Source organism: Mesoplodon densirostris, chromosome 4, assembly GCF_025265405.1.
Source record: "Mesoplodon densirostris isolate mMesDen1 chromosome 4, mMesDen1 primary haplotype, whole genome shotgun sequence".
Classification (NCBI taxonomy): domain Eukaryota; kingdom Metazoa; phylum Chordata; class Mammalia; order Artiodactyla; family Ziphiidae; genus Mesoplodon; species Mesoplodon densirostris.
In genome coordinates this window covers 44553086-44578155 of record NC_082664.1, presented here as the reverse complement: position 1 = coordinate 44578155, position 25070 = coordinate 44553086, and the positions used below count along the sequence as shown (strand labels likewise).

General features: G+C 35.1%; 1 protein-coding gene across 1 annotated transcript; it reads left to right on the top strand.

Moving 5' to 3' along the window:
* The first annotated feature begins 954 nt into the window (after positions 1-954).
* Positions 955-24611, top strand: ACTR10 (actin related protein 10). Its single transcript, XM_060098084.1, has 13 exons — positions 955-1146; positions 3205-3277; positions 5183-5265; positions 6502-6610; positions 8487-8594; positions 10909-10976; positions 11249-11328; positions 15338-15373; positions 18107-18186; positions 18266-18339; positions 20901-20982; positions 22677-22878; positions 24203-24611. Exons 1-13 carry the CDS (start codon positions 1070-1072, stop codon positions 24382-24384), a joined length of 1254 nt encoding a protein of 417 aa, XP_059954067.1. The 5' UTR covers positions 955-1069; the 3' UTR covers positions 24385-24611.
* Positions 24612-25070: the final 459 nt, after the last annotated feature.

Below are 25070 nucleotides of genomic sequence, written 5' to 3'. Positions count from 1 at the left end.
ATTCTACTAACGTCACATTTTCCAAGCTTATGCATTGTATAGCTTTAACTTTTATTACAGAAGGATCTTATCCTTCGGTGGGGAGGTTCAGGCACGTACAGTAGGTAAGAAAGACACACTGGGAAAAAAAAAGGTCATTCCCCTTTCTACAGTCATAGAGTCAAGGCAGCAACCTACGCCACTGACTCCAGTTTTCACGGGCAATTTCAGCAGAAAGAAAATAGACCTAACCTAACTTTTCTCAGGTTACACAGTTCCTCAGTTTTAGAGTAAACAGGAACCCGATTCAATGTTCCTTCCATTAAACCACCTAGATTGTTCCTCCACAGACAGATTTGTAGATGCTACTAACTGCTTTCTTTTAGATTAAAATTAACTTTCAGCAGAATGCCCACCAAATAAAAATTTGTCTGTACGTGTTCTTCTCTAAGGCATCAGAGGTACAGGCTTTGAGATCAGAAAGTCTTGGGGTCCAATCCTGGCTTGGCGGTGGGGCACTGGGAACATTACTTCGGTTCAAACACGTAAGGAGGTAACACCTACTTCCGATATTTCTTGCGAAGGATAAATGATAGGCAAAACACCTGGCAAATTTTTTCCGAAGACTGCAGGAATCAAAGCTTTTGGAGGTGTGTCTTCGCTCAGCGTCCTCTGCAATGGAGAGGTTCAGCGATTTAACCTCAGAAGCTCTCGAAAGAAACCCAACCCCTACGCCACTTGAGGGCGTGTCCGGAGGGAAGGACCCAGGGGTTGGCTCCGCCCCAACTCGGGGCACCCGGCGCGCCTGATCGCCTCGGTCCTCTGCGTCCTCCGCATCCAGGTCAGCAGCTGCATGCACCCGTACCTTCCTAGTCCCCGGGACGCGGGCTTCTGCGACGATTCAAGGCCCGACTGGAGTGAGGCACAGCCAGGGACAGCCCGGGCCCCGTGCGCCGCGGCCACGCGAGGCCCCCGCCGTCGCCACTGCCCGCGCGCCGTCGCCCCGGCCCCGCCCCGCCCCCCGAAAGCCGAGGGCTGTCGGCCGTGGTGGTTTGTCAGCGCGCGTCTCCTTACCGGCTTGTTTACTACCATGCCGCTGTACGAGGGCCTGGGGAGCGGCGGAGAGAAAACGGCGGTCGTGATAGACCTGGGAGAGGCTTTTACCAAGTGAGTGGCCGCGGCGCCAGCTGCCTTCGTCCCGAGGGGAGGGCGGGTAGCCGAGCCCCAGGCCCATCCCGGGTCCTCGCCTTAGGCTCCAGAGTCGGCGTGTTCCGTCTCCACTTCTTCCCCCAGGACCTCCGCAAATGACGGCCCTTGTTACTTGCACCGTGGGCGATGCAGATCCCGGGAATCCGGTGGAGCGGTCAGGTTCTGACTCCTAGAGAGGCCCAGGAGGCTTCGGGAAAATTGCCTTTATTGCCGCCCCGGTCGTCACCCCAAACTGAACGGACCCTTTGGGGGTCATCTATGCAGGGGATGACAGCGATGACCTAGGCCCCGCTTATCTGGCTTTATCTGCTTTGGGGAGGTGGCAGGGCTACTGCTTCCCAAGAGTAGGAAGTCGAATTAGGAAGGCTGAATGCATGAAAAACTGAAACCCTATAGATAATTCTCTAGAGAGTCTTCGTTGCTCCCACCCACCAACTCTTAGATTAGGAAATTTAACTTTTTAAAAGGCAACTTGTAAACACTAGAGTAGTGGTTCTCACCCTTTTGGATGGCATAGATCCCTTTGACGACCGAAAGAAAGCCACAAATACACAAACCTTAAAATATTTGCACGCAATTTCAGGGGTTGGTGGACCATCGCAGTGGTCCTTGGACTCCAGATTGAGAGCCCTTGTACTGCGCTCAAGAAAAAGGAACGTGACAGCCACAATTGCATCTTCTATCTGAAATGGAAACATTTGAAAAAAATTTTTATATCTCTGAACAGTGCCTGACATGTAATATGTATTTAATAACTATTTGTTGAACAAGTGGTCAAAAGAGCCTATTTAAGAATTGGAGGGAATTCCCTGGCGCTGCAGTGGTTATGACTGAGCATTTTCACTGCCGAGGGCCAGGTTCAGTCCCTGGTTGGGGAACTAAGATCCCACAAGACGCCCAGTGCTGCCACAGGGAAAACAAAAAACAAACAAACAAACAAAAAAAAACAGGAAAATTGGACTTCAGGTGCTCCAGAATTGGATTAAACATAGTCCTTGGTTCATAATATTCTCTTACTGTTCTAAGCAAGATGCTCCCATAATTATATTTTTTTATTTATTTTTAAAGGTTTATTTAAATACCATAGTAAGTACCTTGAGGCTGACATCCAAAGATAATTATTTTAGGTATGCTGCGGAAATGAGAAATGGAACTACTATATAGGAGGACGGTTATTTACAAAGACAACAGGAGGGTGATAAGATGAGTTTATGCATCCTGGGGAATTTGAGGAGCACTGGTACAAGTCAAGTAAACATGGGGATGTGACTAAAAGAAGATGAAGAGAGCTATTTGGGAATAGGAGGAGAGCAGTACTGAAAACCAGACAGGACAAGAAAAGATAATATTAAGACTAAACTTACATGGCAGTCCTTTTTAACAACATTTTTAGCAAAGTTTTGTTTTATGTGAAACAGAAATGGAAATACTTAAATACTCTAGAAAGGAGAATAGTTTTTTTAAAAGGATGAAATATTTTTTGCAATTTAAAAAATGATAGCAGTGAAGACTAACAATATGGGCAGAATCTTATTTTGTGAATTCATGATGTGTGAACAGTGTGATTATAATTATGTCACATATGCATAGTTTAAAAACTAGACCAAAGGAACTGCATCAATATGGAAGCTGATACTAGAATGATGGAATTATGAGTAACATGAATTATAGGCATGAAGTCAGATAATGGAGTACAGATTCAGGACTGTAGAGATGTGTTACCTAAAATTCAAGTAAAATTAAAAACAGAAAAAAAAAGTAAATGCGACCCTAAAATAATACACTGGTTTATTTCACTGTCACTAATTTGAAACAATTTTTTTTTACCTTTAATACATAATTAAAAGTATTAACTTTTCCTTAGTTTTTTTGTCCCTTTGAATACATCAGAGATGCTTCTAGATGTTTTTGTGACCACTGCTTTGAAAAAAATACAGAAAAACTTGTTTCTGTGACAAATATGTAAAAGGAATGTTATAATAAGTTGAATTGTTTCAATTTTCTATTTATTTGTAGGTGTGGATTTGCTGGAGAAACTGGTCCAAGATGCATAATTCCTAGTGTGATAAAAAAAGCTGGCATGCCTAAGGTATTTTTTTATAACAAATTAGCAAAATAAATGCTGTACTGTAAAGTATTTTTAAATGTGACTTTAAATAAGATTGATTAGAACAGTGCTAAATGTATAGCTTAGACTGTATTCCAAGGAAACTTTTTTGATTCTTTATTTAGGTTTAATTTTGCATACCATAAAATTCACCTATTTTAAGTGTGTGATTCAGTGATTTTTAGTAAATACATCAAGTTGTGCAGCCATCACCACAGTTCAGTTTTAGAACATTTTTGTCATTCCAGTAACATCACTAATGCCTGCTTATAGTTAATCCCCATTCCCACCCCAAGCCCACTACGGATGTTCTTTGTCTCTATAGATTTGCTTTTTCTATTTAATTTATATAAATGAAATTATATAACAGTAAGAGAAAGTTTTTGAGCTCAATAAAATAATTGCCTGAGCCTTGTAATGTAATTATAGAATCATTTTATTCTTACCCTGTTCAGAATATGAGCCAGGTCCTCATTTCTTTATCTGTAATTCAAAAGACCTGTGAAAAACACATTTTTTAAAAGAAAGTCTTGCCAAAGTTAATTTTGCATAGTAGGAATTGTAGAACAATAGAAAGAATAATTTTACATGCCATAAAATTTGCCTGTTAAAATCAAATACAGATTTTTCTACCATAACTTAATATTTGCATTCCTGAAAAACCTCTCCTTGATAGCAAACAAAAACAAGTTTTGGGGAAAAATAGGTTGGGGTAGATTATTTAAAACCCATGAAACTTGGTAATCCGAGCATTAGCAAAAACAAAAATTAATACCTCAGGAAAAAATTGGTATAGCTTTGAGTTGCGATTGAGTGTGGCTGGAAGCTCTCTTGGGGATATTTAAAATAAAATGAAATAATTGAAACTGTTGGTTGGTGGGTGCTGAGACAATGCAGATATAAAAGTGAGCTCTGAGCCTCTCTGGCTATTGTTAAGGTGGGACCAGGAAGAAATGTAGCCCAATAAAGAGTCTTGAAGGGGTCCACTCTGTTACGGGAGCCCCTGGTACACGGGATCATTTAAAGTTTTTAAAATAGATCTGAAAGAATGCTGATTTGTGTGACCACTGAGTTGATGACTTTCTTTACCTTGATGAAGGTTATAACTCTGCTGTCATCACTTCAGCTCCCCTTGCCTAATACGAACTGTACAACCTTCACATCATATAGACATTATTCCCTTATTTAACAAATATGAGCATATTTGTCTTCATAAAAGCACATGTTGGAGCAGGATACAGTAAATGGAGCCCTTGTGATGTGTTAGTGTTGACTTAGCACCCATAGTTTGGTAGTGTTTACTTTAGTGCTAATGGTGCATGTTTTCATTTTTGCCACACATATTTATGAGCTGTTTACTTTGTTCCTGGCACTGTAGCAGTTGAAGGGGGGTATATCATAAGCAAGCCAGAAGTAGTTCTTGCCCCATGGAGTTTGTAGTCTAATGGGAAGGTAGACATTTTATAAGTAATTAAGTGGGGTGATACTACAAAAGGAAAAGTGTCAATGCTTTGGGAGTAAATGACAGGGACTGAACCAAGTCTGGAGTATTTGAGGAAGCCTTTGATGCTTTTTAATTAATGCTGCTTTTTATTGGTCATGCCAAAATAATGTCAGATGGAAGAAAAATGTGATGAGCACAGCTTTTTACTTACTGTGGACACAGATTTTTATTCCATAAACCAAAACACTTTGTCATCTTGGACATGCCAGTTCTTAAACATTTCTAATTTAAGTGATTAATCTATTTTTGATGTTTGTATCTATTCTCAATACAAATTGCTTTTGACTTATTATCAGAAAATCCATTAGAAAAATAAATAAGCATGTTTTAGTTTGAGATTATTTTATTATTATAAATTAATAACTCATTTTAATTTTTTATAGCCTATCAAAGTTGTACAATATAATATCAATACAGAAGAATTATATTCCTACCTAAAGGAATTCATCCACATACTGTATTTCAGGTAAAATGCAATTGTGTTTCCCCTCCCCCCAGCTTTTCCTAGTGCCCATCATACTGATATTTGGTTGTATTATTTCTAATGCAAAAAAAAAGTTAATTTCCATTGTCATTTTAACTTTCTTATTTTCAATCTTTTCAAAAATATATTTGAAGACTAGGAAACTAGCAAGCATAAGGAAATATTGAAAATAAGTCAAATGTCCATTAATAAAGGGGATTGGATAATTTAATTATCGTACATCCATATAGTGAAACACTATATTGTCATTTAAAAAGTTCTGTATCTATATGTACTGATACAGAAAGATGTCTTAGATATTCTGATAATTGAAAAAAGCATGTTGCAGAACAACATCTATGGAATGAATATTTCTGTTAAAATATATGCATATACATACACAATAATGAAAATCTATAAACTGCTGTAAGTGAAAGTTTCTGGGTAGTAGAGGTATATGGTATTTTTGTATTTTCCAAGTTATAAACTTCTATAATATTTGGAGTCTTGTGAGCATATACTACTTCTGTAGCTTAAAAAAAGAAAATATCTTTTTAATGGCTCAAGTCAGTATTCATAATAGGCTATAGTTTTTGTTTTCTGAGATAAATGAGTTAATAGATGTAAATTTCCTGACACAGTACATGGCACGTAGTAAGAGTTCAAAAATGTTATCTTTGTGTGGCATATATATTGATATATACCATGGAATACTACTCAGCCATAAAAAAATGAAATTTTGCCATTTGCAGCAACATGGATGGATTTGGAGGGCATTATGCTAAGTGAAACAAGTCAGACAGAGACAGACAAACACTATATGATATCACTTCTTTGTGGAATCTAAAAAAATACTACAAACTCGTGAATATAACAAAGAAGAAGCAGACTCACAGATATAGAGAGCAAACTAAGGGCTACCAGGGGCAACATAGGGGTGAGGGAGTGGGAGGCACAAACTACTGGGTGTATGATAGGCTCGGGGCTGTATTATACAACACAGGGATAGAGCCAATATTTTGTAATAACTGTAAATGGAAAATAACCTTTCAAAATTGAATTAAAAATTTAAAAAATGAAAAAGTTATCTTTCACGGATAATAAAATGAAGATGTCTTTTTGTTGTAAAGCTTCTAAAGTGAAGGTAGTACGATTTCTCTAATCTTAACAAATTGCATTATGTACCAAAATAAATACAAACTTTTATTTACTTTTAAAAACAAAACTATCACTTTTCAGGCATCTGTTGGTGAATCCCAGAGACCGCAGAGTTGTGGTTATTGAGTCGGTATTATGTCCTTCCCACTTCAGAGAGACACTCACTCGTGTTCTTTTCAAGTATTTTGAGGTACCTGTTTTTTATGTTGTTATTTTTAGTAGGTACTCAAAGCTTAAACTAAAAGGTCCTCATTTTATTTCCTTCATTGGAAAGAGGAATTGGATGACAAAATAAACTGAATCATTTACAAATTGACCGTTTATTTTGTTTCTTTGTGTGGTTATTTCATGCGTAATAAGCATTTCATCTAATACTTAGATAATTGAAGGTTTCTTTTTATTGCTGTTTCCCTTGTTTGTTTATTTTAGTACAGGTTTTAAGTTTTGGGACTTTTTTCTGAAATTAAAAGTTATATTCTGTGCTGTGAAGTTAATGATGTTTTTCGTCCAGGTCTTTTCTAGTTTTCATTGTTTAGTTATGCTGACTGTTCTAAATTCTCCAATTCTTTCATTTTAGGCTTTAAGTTCCCATTAAATGGAGTATTCAAATAATGTCTCCCATAGAGTAAGTGGGCAATGCCAGGAGTGACTCTTACATCTTGATATTAGTAATATTACTTGTAGCTTTCATTTTATAGGAGTCAAGATTACTTTAAAGACCAAAATTATGACTTAAATGATTACATTTCATAGTAGGCCAGAATCTTTATTATTTAACTTTTTAAAAAAAATCTCTGCCTTAGGAATTTAGAGTTTTTCAGCAATTTAGAACAGTGTATAAAATGTGTATAGGATATAAGAAATTAAGCACATGTAAATCTAATTTTTATACATTCTACTGAACAAAAAATGTATCAAAAATCACAATGTCTTTATGAGATAAGGGCAGTTAATATTTTTAAGTTATAATTTAGTAAGACAGGCACAGAGAAACACGTTACATATCCTCCTGTACTTACTGATGTCACTAATTCAGGAATTTGGTTTGCAATAGGGAGAACACAAAACACAGCAGGAAGTCACTTTAGCTCTTATCTGAATAAAATAGATGATTTTCTGTATTTTTACTTGAACTTAGCATTTTAGTTATATTTATGTTAGTATGCTTATCTGGTATATAACCAGAATACCTGCTGTACTTAGGGGTAAAGGAAATATAGTCATTATTTTGTTTGCCACTTGGTTATTATGGACTTCCATATTTTGATTGAATATTTACCTGATATTTGGGGTGTCACCAGATCTGGCAAATTTTCACTGAAAAATGTCACTTAGAGGTAAGGATTTTTGTAGTTCTTCAATTTAATTTTAACTGCTATACTATAATATTTTTAGAATATAGTTCATATTGTGGACTTTGTGAATGAGGACAGTCAAGAATTCTTTTTCTCGGGCTTCCCTGGTGGCGCAGTGGTTGAGAGTCCGCCTGCCGATGCAGGGGACACGGGTTCGTGCCCCGGTCTCGGAAGATCCCACATGCCGCGGAGCGGCTTGGCCCATGAGCCATGACCATTGAGCCTGCGTGTCCGGAGCCTGTGCTCCGCAACGGGAGAGGCCACAACAGTGAGAGGCCCACATACCGCAAAAAAAAAAAAAAAAAAAAAGAATTCTTTTTCTCTATTTCTATTTTGATGATAAAGGCATCTCTTTATTTTTTAAATTTAGCATCTTCCTTTGAATGTATGTTTCTGGACCTCTTCTTTTATCCTTCTCAGTTTTCCCTCCAAAAGAGAGAGAACTGAATTAATAAAAATGCTTCATAATTGTCATTTCAGAATGAAAAGACTTAGAGAACTTAAAGAGTGTTTCTGTTTATTACAGTGTATTTTGTTTATTGTGTAAATTCAAATAAATCAACTAATTCTTAATTTAGTGCCATAAAATGGTTGAGTAGGTATCATAATTATGAATTTTTTCAAATATATTTGAAATGTAAGGGAAACACCTTCAACTACTGACATTCATTCTGGTTTTGTTGTTGTTGTTTTGGATTTGTTGTTTTCTAGGTTCCATCTGTCTTGCTTGCTCCAAGTCATCTAATGGCTCTTCTTACACTTGGGATAAACTCTGCCATGGTCCTGGATTGTGGATATAGGGAAAGCCTGGTGTTACCTGTATCTTTTTTGTAAACCAGCTAATTTTGCAGTTTTTACTCTACTTTAGAATAATTAGGCTTATTACAAATTGTTTTTATTGCATCAAGCTATTTTGGGTTATCGTGTACAAATATGACATATGTGGAAAAAATTCACAAGATGGTGAGACTTAAATTTACTTTTTGTAGAAATTGTCATTATGACTTGGTCCCAGTATAAACTCCAGAGATCAGACCTATTACGTTCAGTTTTTAAGAGGAACATCAGCTAATTAGGATGTGTCAAAGAAGATGGATAGGATAGTCAAGTTCTAAGAAAAGATCATATGAAGAATAACTGGAAACAGAAATGAGAAAGTTAGGGACTTCCTTGGCAGTCCAGTGGTTGAGACTTTGCCTTCCAGTGCAGAGGGTGCGGGATCGACCCCTGGTTGGGGAGCTAAGATCTGACATGCCTCACGGCCAAAAAGCCAAAACATAAAACAGAAGCAATATTGTAACATATTCAATAAAGACTTTAAAAATGGTCCATGTCAAAAAAAAAAAAAAAAGGCAGATGTAGATTAGTGGTTACCAGGGGCTAGAGGGAGTGTAGAATAGGGGAATGAAAAATAAATAAATAAAAATTTAAAAATTTAAAAAAATAAATGAGAAAGTTAAATCAAGAAAAGTTAAAACTTAAATGGCAACGTGAAATCTGCCTTCAAATAGCTGAAGGGCTCACTGTGGAAAAGTAAATAGATTTTTTTTTTCTCTCTATTTCCTGAGGCTATGATGGGGGCAGTATGACAGCTAAGCTTTCTAGTTGTATGATTTTGGTCAAGTAGTTTAATCTCTTTTGGGCTTAGTTTCCTCATCTGTAAAATGGGAATTATAATAATTCCGCCTCATAGGGGCATTGTGTGACTTGAGTGAGATAATGTATGTAAACTATTTAGCATAAGACCTAGCACATAAATTGCACAGTAAGTGCTGTAGTTTTTATATCATTTGCCATTAGGAAGAACTCACTAGTAATTTAAGCTGTTCCAAAATGAAATTACTGACTATAAACTGGTCCATTTCCCATCATTAGAAGAATTTAAGTAGAGTATAGGTAAACATCTCTTAGAAATGTTACAGTAGACATTTGCTACATTTGAATAGGAGTTTGAAGTACATAAATGCAAGACTCTTGCAATTTTGAGACCTATGTGTGTATTTATTAGAAGAAGTACTCATGGGAAGGAAATCAAGAATCATTAGCTCCTAAAGAACTAAATTAGGCAATAGCTTTTTAAAATATAAAGTATTTTGTGTGTTAGTCTCAAAACAGCCCTGCAACAAAAGTATTATTCTCTTCATTATATGAATAAGATGATTGAAAGTTGAGGGCTTCCCTGGTGGCGCAGTGGTTGAGAATCCGCCTGCCGATGCAGGGGACATGGGTTCGTGCCCCGGTCTGGGAAGATCCCACATGCCGCGGAGCAGCTGGGCCCGTGAGCCATGGCCGCTGAGCCTGCGCGTCCGGAGCCTGTGCTCCGCAATGGGAGAGGCCACAACAGTGAGAGGCCCGCGTACCACAAAAAAAAAAAAAAAAAAAAAAAAAGAAAGTTGAGATGGTAGTTGACCCAAGTTAATAGAAGTGTATAGCCAAGATATAAACCCATGTTTGTCTCCAAAGCCAGTGCTCTTAACAATATACTTTTTTTCTTTTTCATAAATAATGTACTTATGAAACATCAGCAAAAGCAATATGTAAAATAAAGTAGCAAACCCACAGTACAGTATTGTCCACTGTCCTCTCAGCTCTGATAGAAATACAGTGTGAGACATATGTAATTTGAAATTTTTCTAAGAGCTACACATGTTAAAAGTTCAAATGAAAGAGATGAAATTAGTAGTGTATTTTATTTAGCCAATGTATTTAAAATACTATCATTTCAATATATAGTCAATATAATAAATTATAATGAGATATTTTACAGGTTTTTTTTTTATTACTGAGTTTTCTGTGTTTGCTGTGGAGGTTATTATTACAGCACATCTCAATTCGGACCAGCCATATTTCAAGTGCTCAATAGCCACATGTGGTCAGTGGCTACATTGTTGGACACCCAAGCTCTAACAAATGAATTCTCTGTGTGTGTGTGTATATATGTGTGTATGTATATGTTTAACTGTTTTCTCTGGAGAAGGAAAAAGACTCTTTGATTTTTCTGTAACTCTTTTTAAAAAAAGAAATAAGAATTTGCCCGCCAAGCTTATTTAGAACAATAATGCAGAGGTGAGGAAAATACTGAGGGAAACACATTTTACCTCCTAAAATAGTAATACCCTTGACTACCTTATAGATATATGAAGGAATCCCAGTACTAAATTGTTGGGGAGCACTCCCCCTAGGAGGAAAAGCTCTTCACAAGTAAGTTTCTTGGCATTTAGCACATTTGCTTCACCTGTACCAAAAAAAACATGCAAATTTTTTTTTACAGTGATCAGTAGAGGACTTGTAATATGGACATTTAATGTTATTTATTCCATTCTTTACTAGCCTTGAGTATAATCATCTTTTAAGGGTAAAACCACTTTTATTTAAAGCATCATGATCTGTTATGAAGTAAAAGTATTAAATAAGAAAAGGGTATCAGTTGCATTGTAATTCCCGTAACTTTTTTTTTTTTTTTAAATCTTCAGGGAGTTGGAAACTCAACTATTGGAACAATGTACTGTTGACACAGGTGCTGCTAAAGAACAGAGCCTTCCCTCTGTGATGGGTAATATCATTATAAACTTTGAGTGGTTTACATTCCCTTTTCGTTCAACTCATTTCCACCCCCCCAATTGCATAGCTATTCTCTTTTTCTCACATCACTCAGATGACATGGCTCCAATTATAAGGTCATCATTGAGCTGTTAATCACCAAATCCAGTAGTTGAATTTTATTCATTCTTTCCAGAACTTTTGACATTATGGATTATCATATACTCTTTTAAAAAAAATTTTATTGAAGTATAGTTGAATTACAATGTTAATTTCTGCTGCATGGCAAAGTGACTCAGTTATACATATCTATACTTTTTTTATATTCTTTTCCATTATGGTTTATCACAGGATATTGAATGTAGTTCCCTGTGCTCTACAGTAGGACCTTGTTGTTTATCCATCCTATATATAATAGTTTGCATCTGGATTATCATATACTCTTGATATTATCTCTTCCCTTGGCTTTCAGGACTTTTCTTCCTTTATGGTTTTCTCTTATTTCTCCAAGTATTCCTTCTTAATTTCCTCTGCTCTTGCTTTCTCTGCTGATATTCTTCTAGGGATTTATTTTTTGTTCCTTTTTTTCCTCCTACTGTCTTTTTAAAAGTGATCTCATGTGTTCCCATAACTTCAGCTACATCAGTATGCTGTTGATTCTTAAGTGTATCACTGGGCCCAATCCTTCTTCTAAACTTCATATTCATATTTCCAATTGATTATTAGATATAAACTAGGCATCCGTCTCGGCACCTCAAACTTAAGACTTCCAGAAGTAAATAGATTATCTCTTTCCCTAAATTCATTTTAACAAATCATGGTTAGATAAAGATATCATCTTACTGAGCTCCCATTTTAGATAACTGGGAGTTTATCAGTCCTTTCAATTCTCCCTCAGAAATCTCTTTTTCATCTCTTTTTTTCTGTCCTCCACAACACAGAACATCTGAAAACAAAGACGTCAACTAGGCCCTCATTGCTTTTTGCTTGGATTATTACAGGAGCCTACTTTTTGGACCCATTTAGTCTATTTCACACTGTTGGCAGGAATAACTTTCACAAAATTAATCTGATTACATTGCTCTTTTGCTTGAGAATTTTTGCTGGCCCCCACAGGTTAAAATCCAAATTATCTGTTTGATATGTATGTTTCTTCACAATCTGACTTTATTCTACCTCTTAGCTTTAACTACTAAACTCAACCCTTTGCACTTTATTTCAGCTACAGTAAATTTCATGCATCTTCCTGGCACCATTGTTCTTCGACAACCCTGTGCCTTCATTTATACTATTTCTTTACCTGGGATGTTTTTCTTTACCTGTTTGGGTTTTTGATCCCCCTACATGACTCAACTGAAAGGTCATCTTAATTGTGAAACCTTCCTCATTTTCCCTAAGCAGAATAAATCGCTCCCCTCTCTGTTACACCCTCAGCAGTGTTTATTATAGTACAAATCACAGCCTTATTTACCTGATAACTGTTTCCCTCAATAGACTTTGAGAATCCCTGTCTTATTTATTTTTCAAGTGCCTGGGCACTGAATAAATGTTGGAGAGAGAAAGGTGGGTTGTTAGGACGTTTATCTTTGCATATGTTGTTTTCCTGTTGTTCTTTAGGTAGTTAAGATAATAGCACATTCTTCATTCTGTAGATCAGATTATTATTTTTCTATTCCAGATAAACTTTGTTACCTTTTTAGTATATCATGATGACAGTTAGTTAATAAAAGATATCCAAATATAATAAGTTTAGTGTAGCATCCCAAGTTTGTTTTCTTTTTTTTTTTTTTTTTGTGGCCACACCACAGCATGCGGGATCTTAGTTCCCTGACCAGGGATCGAACCCATGTCCCCTGCAGTGGAAGCGTGGAGTCTTAACCACTGGACCACCAGGGAAGTCTCCCAGATGTTTTTAATAAAGCTCTTCACTAAAACTATGACATTTCCTTAAAATTGTAAACTGTATGTTCTTGGACACCCCTTTCTTTAACCAACTGTCTTGGACTCTGATTCTAATCTTTCCCTCTCATACGCCCCAAAAGTCTTGAGTCTGCAATCCTAATAATTGAGGAATTAAATCATATCACTGTTTGCTGAAGGATCCACTTAGGAGGATCAGAAATGCAAATGTATTTTAAATATCTATTGTCGAGGTCCTTAGCAAAGATTAGATATAAGTCTTACATATACTGGGATATCCTTAAGTGAACTTTGAATGAGCCTCTTTCATTTAGTATTTAGAACCTAGTTCAAAAAAGAATGAATATACTACCTTAAAACTTACAAAGACTAACCTAAGTACATTGATTTGAAAAGTGTACAGTTGAAAAGTAAATTATATATAAAATATTATACTTCTTATTCTCCTGAATTAGCTGAAATCTAAATATGATTTTTCAAAGCCAGAGCCAGTGAATGCCTCTTATTTCTACTCCTCATTTGCAAAGTTTAAATGGCTGTGATTATTTCCTAAGATTGAAAAGCCCCTTCCCAAAGCACCATCTACGCCCAGCTAAAATAAGCCCTTTGTTTTGAAGCCTGCCTTCCATGTTGCCTAAAAAAACCTGTTTTTCATATTACCAAATGTCTCTGGCACATGTTGGAATTTATTTGAATATTCCTAGAGAGAGTGTAGCACATGTGAAAAGTTATGGTTTTTAGCACTTATTCTTAAATTTGTAGGTTCTTACAATCTAGTTACATTTCTCTTATCTGTTCATAGCCAGGTTTAAATCATTTTGGAAATCTTTATCCCCCTGTGAGATAAATTTTAACATTTAACAATAGGAGTCTTCAAACTTTTTGATCACACACTGGCCGCATCAGTAAAAAAATTTTGAGCATGTACCTGCAATACATATTATGTCTATATTTATTTATAAACTATATGTGTATCATTATTACTGTATTACAAAACACAAAGGTAAGAATTTGGAAAGGACAATATAATAAAGGTAAAATAATAATTCTCGAGTCATACTTACTAATGGTAAATTTTTTTTGCTCCCTCTCAGAAAAGCAATGTGATTAAATATTGTTTCTTATTTTTTAAATGTTATGGCTTAACATTTTGAAAGTGTGGTTTTAATTTTATCTTAATTCTTAGCTTCAGTAGCTGTCATAACGTAAAGATGTAGCTAACAAGATATGTAGCTCCAGATGGAAGAAGTGCCTGATTACCCTTATTAAATCATGATTCCTTTTGTAGCTATAAATTTCTATCTTCATTAATATAAATAATTTGTTCTTACAGATCAATCAGAATATTTTTACATACTTAACAATGAGTTTAAAATTCTGAGTTTAGAAGATTCTAAACTTAGAAAACTTTGTTTCTGAGTCTGACTTGGAAAACTAGATTTATTGGCAACAAAATCATATAACAGTGGTAACATATGCAAATATTATCTTCTAAAGTCATCCTGTATTATATAGGTTTCTTTTAATAGGTACTTTTCTCACTCATTTTTAAAAATGTCACATTTACCTTGAAAAAAATTAAAAGTCTCTGTGTGATCCTTTTTACAAATATGTATTAGGTTAGCATGTCACTGACAGTCATTTATTATCACAGAAAAGATAAGCAAACTTGAAACTTCACTTTTTGTAAAAGAAAAGTAAATAGCTCATGTTTAAGCCCTACCATTTCTTCTAGGTACTTTAACACAGATAACCAGCAAATATTTTTATGGTAGAAAATATTTTCTTGGTCAGTTCCTATCTACTGCCAATTATTCTATGATATTTTTAAGGTCTTATTTTTATCAAATTTATGAGTATTAGTGACATTCTTCAGCACCTTGTGCACATCTGGCTTCAACTTCTGTGCTTTGGCTTGGCTTCCAATGCTGAAGTTGCTTCCCTAAAAACAAAGCTGATTTTTTTATTTGGCTTTTAAAAAATCATGGTACTTTTAAATTTTTTTTAGGTTGCTGAAATGGAAAATGGAAATGTGAATGCAATTTTACAGACTGTTTCTGCTTATAAAGTTCTGTAGTTCTAAATAAAAATTTCTGTTTTAGGTTCAATTCCAGAAGGTATCTTGGAGGACATTAAAGGTAAACTAAGTTCCCATTTTTGTCCCCTTCATCATTAACTATTCATTTGGAGGGCAAGTGTTTCTAAGTATTTACACAGATATAAAATATATTAAATTCATAATGTAATATCCTAAAAATATTTAACATTTAGGCTATGGAATAACGTAAATAAAATTTTGGTTTTTCTTCAGATTTATGGAAGCTTTTGGTGTTACTTTTTTTTTTTTTTTTTTTTGGCCACACCATGTGGCTTCTGAGATCTTAGTTCCCCAACCAGGCATTGAACCCAGGCCCTCGGCAGTGAAAGTACAGAGTCTTAACCACTCGACCACCAGAGAATTCCCTTTTGGCATTACTTTTGATGTATTATTGAAGAAACTTCTCAATGATAGATAGAGTATAGAGAGTTACTAGGGAATTAGTAGTTTTCACAGTATGAATTAACAGTTACATTGCTTATGAAAGCCACTGATTTTATGTTGTTTAGCATTTTTTTAAACTCTAGTATTTTAAAGGTCATTTTTATAAGGTCAGTCATTTTACTGACTTCAGAAATTCTACAGTTGGATGAAGTATATTAGATTCACTTTAATAAGATATATTCTTTGCTAGAGTGTATTTTTATGATAATGTTTAAATTGAGTTTTCTGGTATTTCGATTCACTAAAAGGAAAAGCAGTTAAACTATAATGTTCTTCATTACTGAAAGTGTCATGTAAAATTAATACTCTAGAATATTTAATAGATAATTAGACAATAATGGATTTTAGAGTTAAATGGGACCTGGAGATAATCTGGTACAATTGGGTCCTTGAAATATTAAATGATTTGTTCAGTGTCACACAATAGGTAGGGTTAGACCTAGGGCTGCAAAATGGATCTTGTTTTTCATTATATTGCTTACTTAATGTTGTATAATTACCTAAAATCTCTTCAGTTATTATGAAATTTCAGTCATTTGTACACGCTTATTGCAAAAGCTCAAATAATACAGAAATATCTCAAGTGAAATAGTTTCCCTTTCGTTCTTCCAGTCCTATCCCCCATGATGTAACAGTTGATAATTCCTTGGAATGTTTCTTTCCATATAGCTTCCATCTTGTGAAAAGGTGTTTAACTTTCCCATTACCCAGGGAAACATCAGATTGGCAAAAATTTGAAAGATAGACATTTAGTATTCATGAGATTATGGGGAAATTAATATATTGCTATTAGTAAGAATTGAAAACCTTTTTGGAAAGCATTCTGGCATATATATAAAATATATATATATATATATATCCCATATATATATATATCCCTGGACTGCCAGGGAAGTCCCCAGTTATATATATTCTTTTTCAGAGTCTTTTCCATTATAGGTTATTACAAGATTTTATTGAATATAGTTGCCTGCGCTATACAGTTCTTGGCATATTGTAGATTCTTAACAAATATATTTTGAATTAGTAAATGAAAAGAATTTTGTATAAGTTTATGTCAGCATGTTTTGCAAGTCATTAACCAAATCATTAGATTTCTTGCTCTCAACATCAATTTTTAAAAATTAACTAATTAATTAATATATTTATTTTATGTATTTGGCTGTGTTGGGTCTTCATTGCTGTGCATGGGCTTTCTCTATTTGCAGTGATCGGGGGCTGCTCTTCGTTGCAGTGCTCTGGCTTCTCTGCAGTGCCTTCTCTTGTGGTGGAGCACGGGCTCTAGGTGCACAGGCTTCAGTAGTTGTGGCATGCGGACTCTTAGAGTGCAGGCTCAGTAGTTGTGGTGCACGGGCTTAGTTGCTCGTGGCATGTGGGATCTTCCCGGACCAGGGCTGGAACCCATGTCCCCTGCAATGGCAGGCGGATTCTTAACCACTGACCCACCAGGGAAGTCCCTCAACATCAATTTTGTCTCTACTTGAAAATTTTTATTCCTTACCTATTTCTGAAAATAATTTGCACCCGCTTATTATAAAAGGTACTTTGCAACAGAAATAATCTTTAAAAGAATAAATGTTCAGGGACTTCCCTGGTGGCGCAGTGGGTAGGACTCCGCACTCCCAATGCAGGGGGCCTGGGTTTGATCCCTGGTCAGGGAACTGGATCCCACACGCATGCCACAACTAAGAGTTCACATGCCACAGCTAAGGAGCCCGTGAGCCGCAGCTAAGCAGCCCACCTGCCACAACTAAGACCCAGTGCAACCAAATAAATAAATAAATATTTTAAAAAAAGAATAAATGTTCAAAGTGAAAAAAAAGAAGATATAGTGTGCAAGAGGGAGAAAATAATCATGCCAGAAAACCCTAAACTAAGGAGTGTTACTGTAACTAAGACCAAAAATTTAGCTTTGTGTTCTGACCAACCAACATTTTTAAAAAAGAATAGGATAGATAAATAAGATATAAATCAATCTGGTTCAAAGAGATATGCTGTTCAATTAGAATGGCTACATTTTCATGATGCTAAAATTTATTTTTTTATGGTACTCTTTATACAAGGAATATCAAAGAACATAAGTTTCCTCAAATGTGGTGTTTTTTTTTTTAATGTGGCTTTGTGGAAGATGAACATGGAACATGTCTATGATTCCTCAGTGAATGAAAAGTTTTTATATGTGTATAAATTGTCATAAACTAACTAAAGACAGAGATAGTTTATAAAATTGGAAGGAACAAGGTGATTAGCATGTTCACTTGAATAGAATTGTTTTAACTGGGACACTGATTCAATCACAAACCATAACAATGTCTCCTTTTCTTTTAAGTGCGCACTTGCTTTGTTAGTGATCTGAAGCGTGGACTAAAAATCCAAGCAGCAAAATTTAATATTGATGGGAATACTGAGGTAAGCTAAAAATAAATGTATATTCTTTTTTTCAGAGGTTGTAATTTGTATACTTATGCTTATGATATTTATATTTCAGCGTCCCTCACCACCCCCAAATGTTGACTACCCATTAGATGGAGAGAAGATTTTACATGTCCTTGGATCAATCAGGTTAGACCTTAATTTTTATGAGCAAAATAATGAACTAAAATAAATTTTAGGCCTTAATATTTGTATAAGCCTTTAGTATCATTGATTTAATAATTATGTGTTTTTCATTAAGCCTCATCATTCATGATTATTTTTATTCAACTTTTTAATGTTTTAAAACTTAAAAAAATTTTTTTTTCTGTTCTTCAAAGTAATTCAGAATCAACCATTCTTTGAGATGGAGAATAAAGTATGATACTTTAAAACAGGATTCATCAAACTTTTTCTGTAAAGGACCAAATGGTAAATACCTTAGGATTGGTGGGCCATATGGTCTCTGTTGCAGCTACCCAGCTCTACAGTTGGAGTGCAGAATCAGCCATAGGCAATGTGTAAATGAGTGAGCATGACTTGTGTTCCAATAAAACTTTATCTGCAAAAACAGACAGTGGGTTGGATTTGGCTTGCAGGCCATAGTTTGCTGACTCCTGCTTTAAAACATTGTTTTGTTAGAAAGAATGCATTCTTCCAAATATACTAAATCTTTAGGACCAGTTAGTAATTCACCTTTTTATTATTCATTATTCAGTCTGATGATGCAATATAAGTTGTCAAGGACTTACATGATTATATTGGTAACAATGTAATTTTTGTTTATACCCAAGCTATATAAAATTTGTATTATAAAAGTTTCATCTGTAAAATATTAGGTCAGAAGATGCCCAGAAAAGAATTATATAAATATAGAATATCCTGTTAGATTTTGAGATAATTAACATAGAGGTTGAGATACTAGAAGGATGAACATAAATATACGGATGTTAAAGATAGTAGGTTGGGGAAACAAAAAAGTGAGAATGTAACACTTTTTGGTAGTAAGTTTTTATCGTTTTACCTTTTATTTAAGTTATATTCACTAATTTACTGCGTAAAAATTTCTCCTGATTGTTTAGTGGAGCCTAGAATAAGAGAAGAAGAAAATAAGTATTTATTTTCTACTATAATATTTCATTGCTTAAGTGATAATTGTTAAATTATGTCATTTCAATATCAAATTAACTGACAAAGATTTGGAAAAAGAAAACTGATGCTTTATGAATATTTAGCTCAACTGGTAGAAGCAAAAGTATGCAGGCATAGAGGCAAGTGGCTAACTAACTATGAGTGAGTGAGTGTTCAGCATACTGTAGACCTCAGTATACTGTACTAATGAAATCGACAGTTAGGAAGTAGGTTGAATATCAGGAAGAGAATTTTATGTTTTGAAAAAGGTTCAAAAAAACTTTAAAGTAGTATGCATAGTATGGTCCTAGTTTTACTTTAAAAGATATTGTATGTATATGTATATTTATACGTATAGTTTTATATTGCATTGGTTAGGGTTCAGTTTGGTTACCAGTTATACAAACCTGAAAATAGTGGCTTCAACAAGATAAAATTTGTCTATCATTTAAAAGAAGTTCAGAAGTAGATAGTCCAAGGATGGTATAATAACTGCCAGCAGTGACCCAAGCTTCCTTCCACCTGTCATCTTTGAGGTGTAGCCCTTGTCCTTGGGTTCCAGGGTGGTTGGTGGAGTTAGCTACTGCATCTGTGTTTCAAGCATGCAGTCCTAGGAAGGAAAAGAGAAAAATGCTTCCTCTCCTTTTAAAGGAGACTTTCTAGTAGTCCTACATACTACTTTTGCCTCCATCTCATTGTCTGGTACTTAGCTATATCTAGCTGCAAGGGAGGCTGATAAATACAGTGTTTCAACTGGGGAGGGGCATTGCATCCAGCTTATAGGAGTTGTATCTTTTTTTTATTTTCAAATAATTACAGATTCACAGGAAGTTGCTACGGTAATATAGAGAGGTCCCGTGTACTCTTCACCCAGTTTCTCCCAATGGATACATCTTATGTAACTATAGTACAATATCAAAACCAGTAAATTGGCATTGGTGCAATGTGTATATTATTGTTCTGTGTAATTGTATCACATGTAGATTTCCATAATCAGCACCACCACAATCAAGATATAGAACTATTCCATCACAACAAAGATCTTCCTTGTGCTACCAAAAATAACCCTAATAGTTCTATATCTTTTAATTTGAAAATGAACAGGCACATGAATATTTTATTAGGCAACTAGCCATCTTTGCCATGTATTGTTTTTAAAAACAAAGAAATACTTTGGGCTGGGTGGGGGAGGGTGTTGTTTGATTTTAAATCTGTTATCACTACTGATCTGCTTGTTGAATTCTACCAACTATTACAGAATTCTGCTCCTTTTCTGTTATTAGGTTTAAGGTGGACAAAATATTTGTAAATCTATACATAATAATAGTTATAGCTAGTACTTAGGGAGCACCTCCTATGTGCCAGGCACTGTTCTATTAACTCATTGAATCTCTATCGCAACACCTGTGAGGCAAGTGCTATTATTTTTCTCATTTACAAATGCAAACACCTTGTGTTTTAACCATTACTGTACATTAATATAGTACTGGTACCTAAAAATATGTCAGTAGAACTAATGGTATGTACTATGTCATATTATATGATGCCAACAAAACACTCTCTGTTTTTAATCTCATTAGAGATTCGGTTGTGGAAATCCTTTTTGAACAAGATAATGAAGAGAAATCAGTTGCCACTTTAATATTGGATTCCCTTATGCAGGTACTTTTATTTTGTAAAAGGTTTCAATTTATGAATACAGCCCTTTTTAGAGAAATTTTAAAAATCATATTGTCTGTATTTTTACTTTTAGCCATTAGTTACATTTTTTAGCTTTTATGTGAAGTTTTATAGTTAATTAGTTTTACTCTGGCACTTATATATGGTACCCTCAACATTTCAAACCCGGGGTAATATGTTGTATAGACACATAATGCATTTTTTCCATGACAACGATAACAGATTTTTATTTTGTACCTAGTATGGCTTGTAGTTTCTTCAAATGCAGGTTTGTGTAGTATTAAGTTTTTCATTCCACAAGGTATATGTCTCTTTTGTTTAATGACTGTGGGACCATAGAACTCCTGTGAAATACTATCACTTTGAGAGATATTGTCTACGTCTATGGCTCTACTTGGGGACTTTATGAAAAACATAACATCATTGAAGGACTGTAACATTTCTGATGCTTAGAGAGAACTGATGTGGAAACATAATTTTTCTAAGAATGTTATCTTCCCACTCGATAACTGGCTCTGGATATAGTGGATATAGTACCTTAGAAAAATTAGGTTTCCACATGTTTTCCTTACTAAAAAAGAAACGAGAAGTTATTTCTTCTCATGTTCTTTGCTCAGCTCAGTCATTCTACCCTGAAACTGAGAATACTCCCATATTACTACTGTATTCCCTGTGGAATTTAAAAGTCTACACTATTAGCTTTTTAAATCTTTAAGGATTTATATAAGTACATGGTAATATTATCATGGGGTTTATTTTATTTTATTTTATATTTTTGTGGTACGCAGGCCTCTCACTGTTGTGGCCTCTCCCGTTGCAGAGCACAGGCTCTGGACGCGCAGGCTCAGCGGCCATGGCTCACGGGCCCAGCCGCTCCACGGCATGTGGGATCTTCCCAGACCAGGGCACGAACCCATGTCCCCTGCATCAGCAGGTGGACTCTCAACCACCGCTCCACCAGGGAAGCCCTCATGGGGTTTATTTGCCACCTGAAAAACTCTTGTTAAAGAAACCTTGCTGTGGCCCTTTTTGGGGGGTGGGATGAATTAGGAGATTGGGATTGACATATATACACTAATATTATAAAATAGATAGCTAATAAGAACCTGCTGTATAGCACAGGGAACTCCACTTAGCTGTACAGCAGAAACTAACACAACATTGTACAACAATTATACCCCAATTAAAAAAACACAAAGAAAAAATATAAAAGGGCTTCCCTGGTGGCGCAGTGGTTAAGAATCCTCCTGCCAATGCAGGGCACACAGGTTCAAGCCCTGGTCTGGGAAGATCCCACATGCCGCGGAGCAACTAAGCCCATGCATCACAACTACTGAGCCTGCGTGCCACAACTACTGAAGCCCACACGCCTAGAGCCTGTGCTTCGCAGCAAGAGAAGCCACTGCAATGAGAAGACCACACACTGCAACGAAGAGTAGCCCCCGCTTGCCACAACTAGAGAAAGCCCACACACAGCAGCGAGGACCCAGTGTAGCCAAAGATAGATAGATAGGTAGATAAATAAATAAGGTAAATAAATAATTAATTAAAAAAAGAAACCTTGCTGTGGCCCTTTTTTGTAATACAAATGATCACCTAATAATCTGTTTGTTTTCTTAAATTCAATCAAGCATTATTTATAGTTAATTCTTTTTTTTCTTTCTATTTAATAACAGTGCCCAATAGACACTAGGAAGCAACTAGCAGAGAATTTGGTAGTCATAGGTGGCACGTCTATGTTGCCAGGATTCCTCCACAGACTACTTGCAGAAATAAGGTATTTGGTAGAAAAACCAAAATATAAAAAAACACTTGGCACCAAGACGTTCCGAATTCATACTCCACCTGCAAAGGCTAATTGTGTAGCCTGGTTGGGAGGTAAGAATTTCTTTTTTTTCTTTTTTGTTTTTTGTTTTTGTTTTTGTTTTTGTTTTGTCCATACCACGTGGCTTGCGGGATCTTAGTTCCCCAAAAAGGGATCAAATCCAGGCATCACAGCAGTGGAAGTGTGGAGTCCTAACCACTGGACCGCCAGGGAATTCCCACGAATTTCACTTTTAAAAATGATGATTATATAGTAATTGGTTCCTGAATGACATTACTAATGGTTATATTAGAATAGATGATTCATTGTTCGAAATTGTGTACTTAGTAAACTAATAGAACTATTAAATAATTTTCTTTGAACATTTACTTTTCCTTAAATTATTAGTTTTTTTTTAATTATTAGTTTTCAGAATTATATACTTATTTCTCTTATCATTTGCACTTCTATTTTTTCAGTGAACTCTGTCCAATTAAAGTCATCCCACATAATGATAGTGATAGCTATGCATTTATTTTAATTATGCTACCATTGCTTAAAACACTTGTTTTAATTCCTTACAAAGCTAATTTGTGCGCCATATATGAAAATTGATCTCTTTATTTTATAATTACACTATATTATGTGACTGAGTTTATTGAATGTTTTAGGAAATGATAGTTTTATTGAAATATGGAAATAGCCTAATAAAGAGAGTATTTGGAAGAGAGAACAACCATGGATGTGTATATTTGTGTAAGTTCTGATATGTGTCTTACGATGCAGTTATAGCTCATAGGTATCAGGATCATTTAGAGAGAAAAACCAAGTCTTGAGATTTTAAATTGACACGTATTATATTTCTTGTAAAGTAGAATTTGGTCAAAATGTAATTTTGATCTAGGAAGAATGGATTTAGTCACTAAGTTATTTTTTTGAAACTGCCTTGTGGGTCTTTATAAGGTCTTCAGCATAGATTCTTAGGATATTATGGTTGGCTTATTGAGTTTTGCACTGCTGTTTTTTTACTGACATATAATCTTAGAGTGTGGCAAAGAAAACTAAGATTATTATTTATTGTGTTTACACAGAGTTGAAAATACTTTCCACCTTACTCTACCTCACTCTACCTGCATTTAAACACAGTAATACTTATCATTTTCACTATAATCTAGTTTAGGCCATTTAAGTTATTTTCAACACAGGAGTTATGGCTTACCCTGTTTTTCAAAATACAGGATATAGAACAACTTAACCGGAATTAATTGGAAGACTGTGAATATGCATTACTGAATTTTACCTAGTCTCTCTTGTCATATAATGAAGTGGATGTATGTGTACATAAAATTTTCCAGTAAAAGTTTTCATAGCAGCTATAAAAATATGTTTACCACACAGGAGCTATTTTTGGAGCACTGCAAGACATACTTGGGAGCCGTTCAGTCTCAAAGGAATATTATAACCAGACAGGCCGTATACCTGATTGGTGTTCTCTTAATAACCCACCTTTGGAAATGATGTTTGATGTCGGGAAGGCTCAACCACCTCTGATGAAGAGAGCATTTTCCACTGAGAAATGAAAGTTTGATTAAAATTCAGCTTTGCTTCATTTCAAATATCTCATCAATTACAAGCAAACTGTACAAAGTATATAGGATGGTGTTAGAGACGACTTTAGTAGAAGTGAAAGCGTTTCTGTAATTATACTTCACATTAGTATTTAATCATTTTGCCTTTGGTGTAATGGTAGCTGATGCTTATTGAAATTAGTTGTATTTATATCAATAAACTATAGTAAAGCAGTTAATTTTGGAAGTTTGTTACATAGTTCATTTTTCAAAAAGAATAAAAACATTGTCCCTCCACAATTCACATAATCTGTCCTGGGCATTGGAGACTTCATTAATTTCATTGTGTTCAATAATTATTTAAAGAATAATGTTACCATTTCCAGTTATTTCAAATATTAACATGGGTCTGTGTCTTAAAATCCTTTTGTTTTGATGTTTGTGTCCATGTTATAATAATGCTACTTTTGGGCTGAGAATGTTGGGTAGCATAGTTAAGCATTTGGTAAGGAAAATGGGGAAATGTTCACTTTTTAACTTTACAGTTTATTTTATGAATTTCTAAGAAAAAACATCTCATTTTTATGCACAGATACTCATTTTATGCATTTTTATGAAACTGCTTTATAAACATGTATTCATAATGTCTTTAATCTTCTCTTTTGTGCTTTTTATCTTCTAAGGCAGGGGTTCTTTGA

Bases quoted from the DNA above. Each gene is read 5' to 3' on its own strand.
- ACTR10 (XM_060098084.1), top strand. From the start codon at position 1,070: ATGCCGCTGTACGAGGGCCTGGGGAGCGGCGGAGAGAAAACGGCGGTC. The intron at 5,266-6,501 runs GTAAAATGCAAT...ATCACTTTTCAG, and splicing joins ATCCACATACTGTATTTCAG to GCATCTGTTGGTGAATCCCA. The intron at 18,187-18,265 runs GTAAGCTAAAAA...TTTATATTTCAG, and splicing joins ATATTGATGGGAATACTGAG to CGTCCCTCACCACCCCCAAA.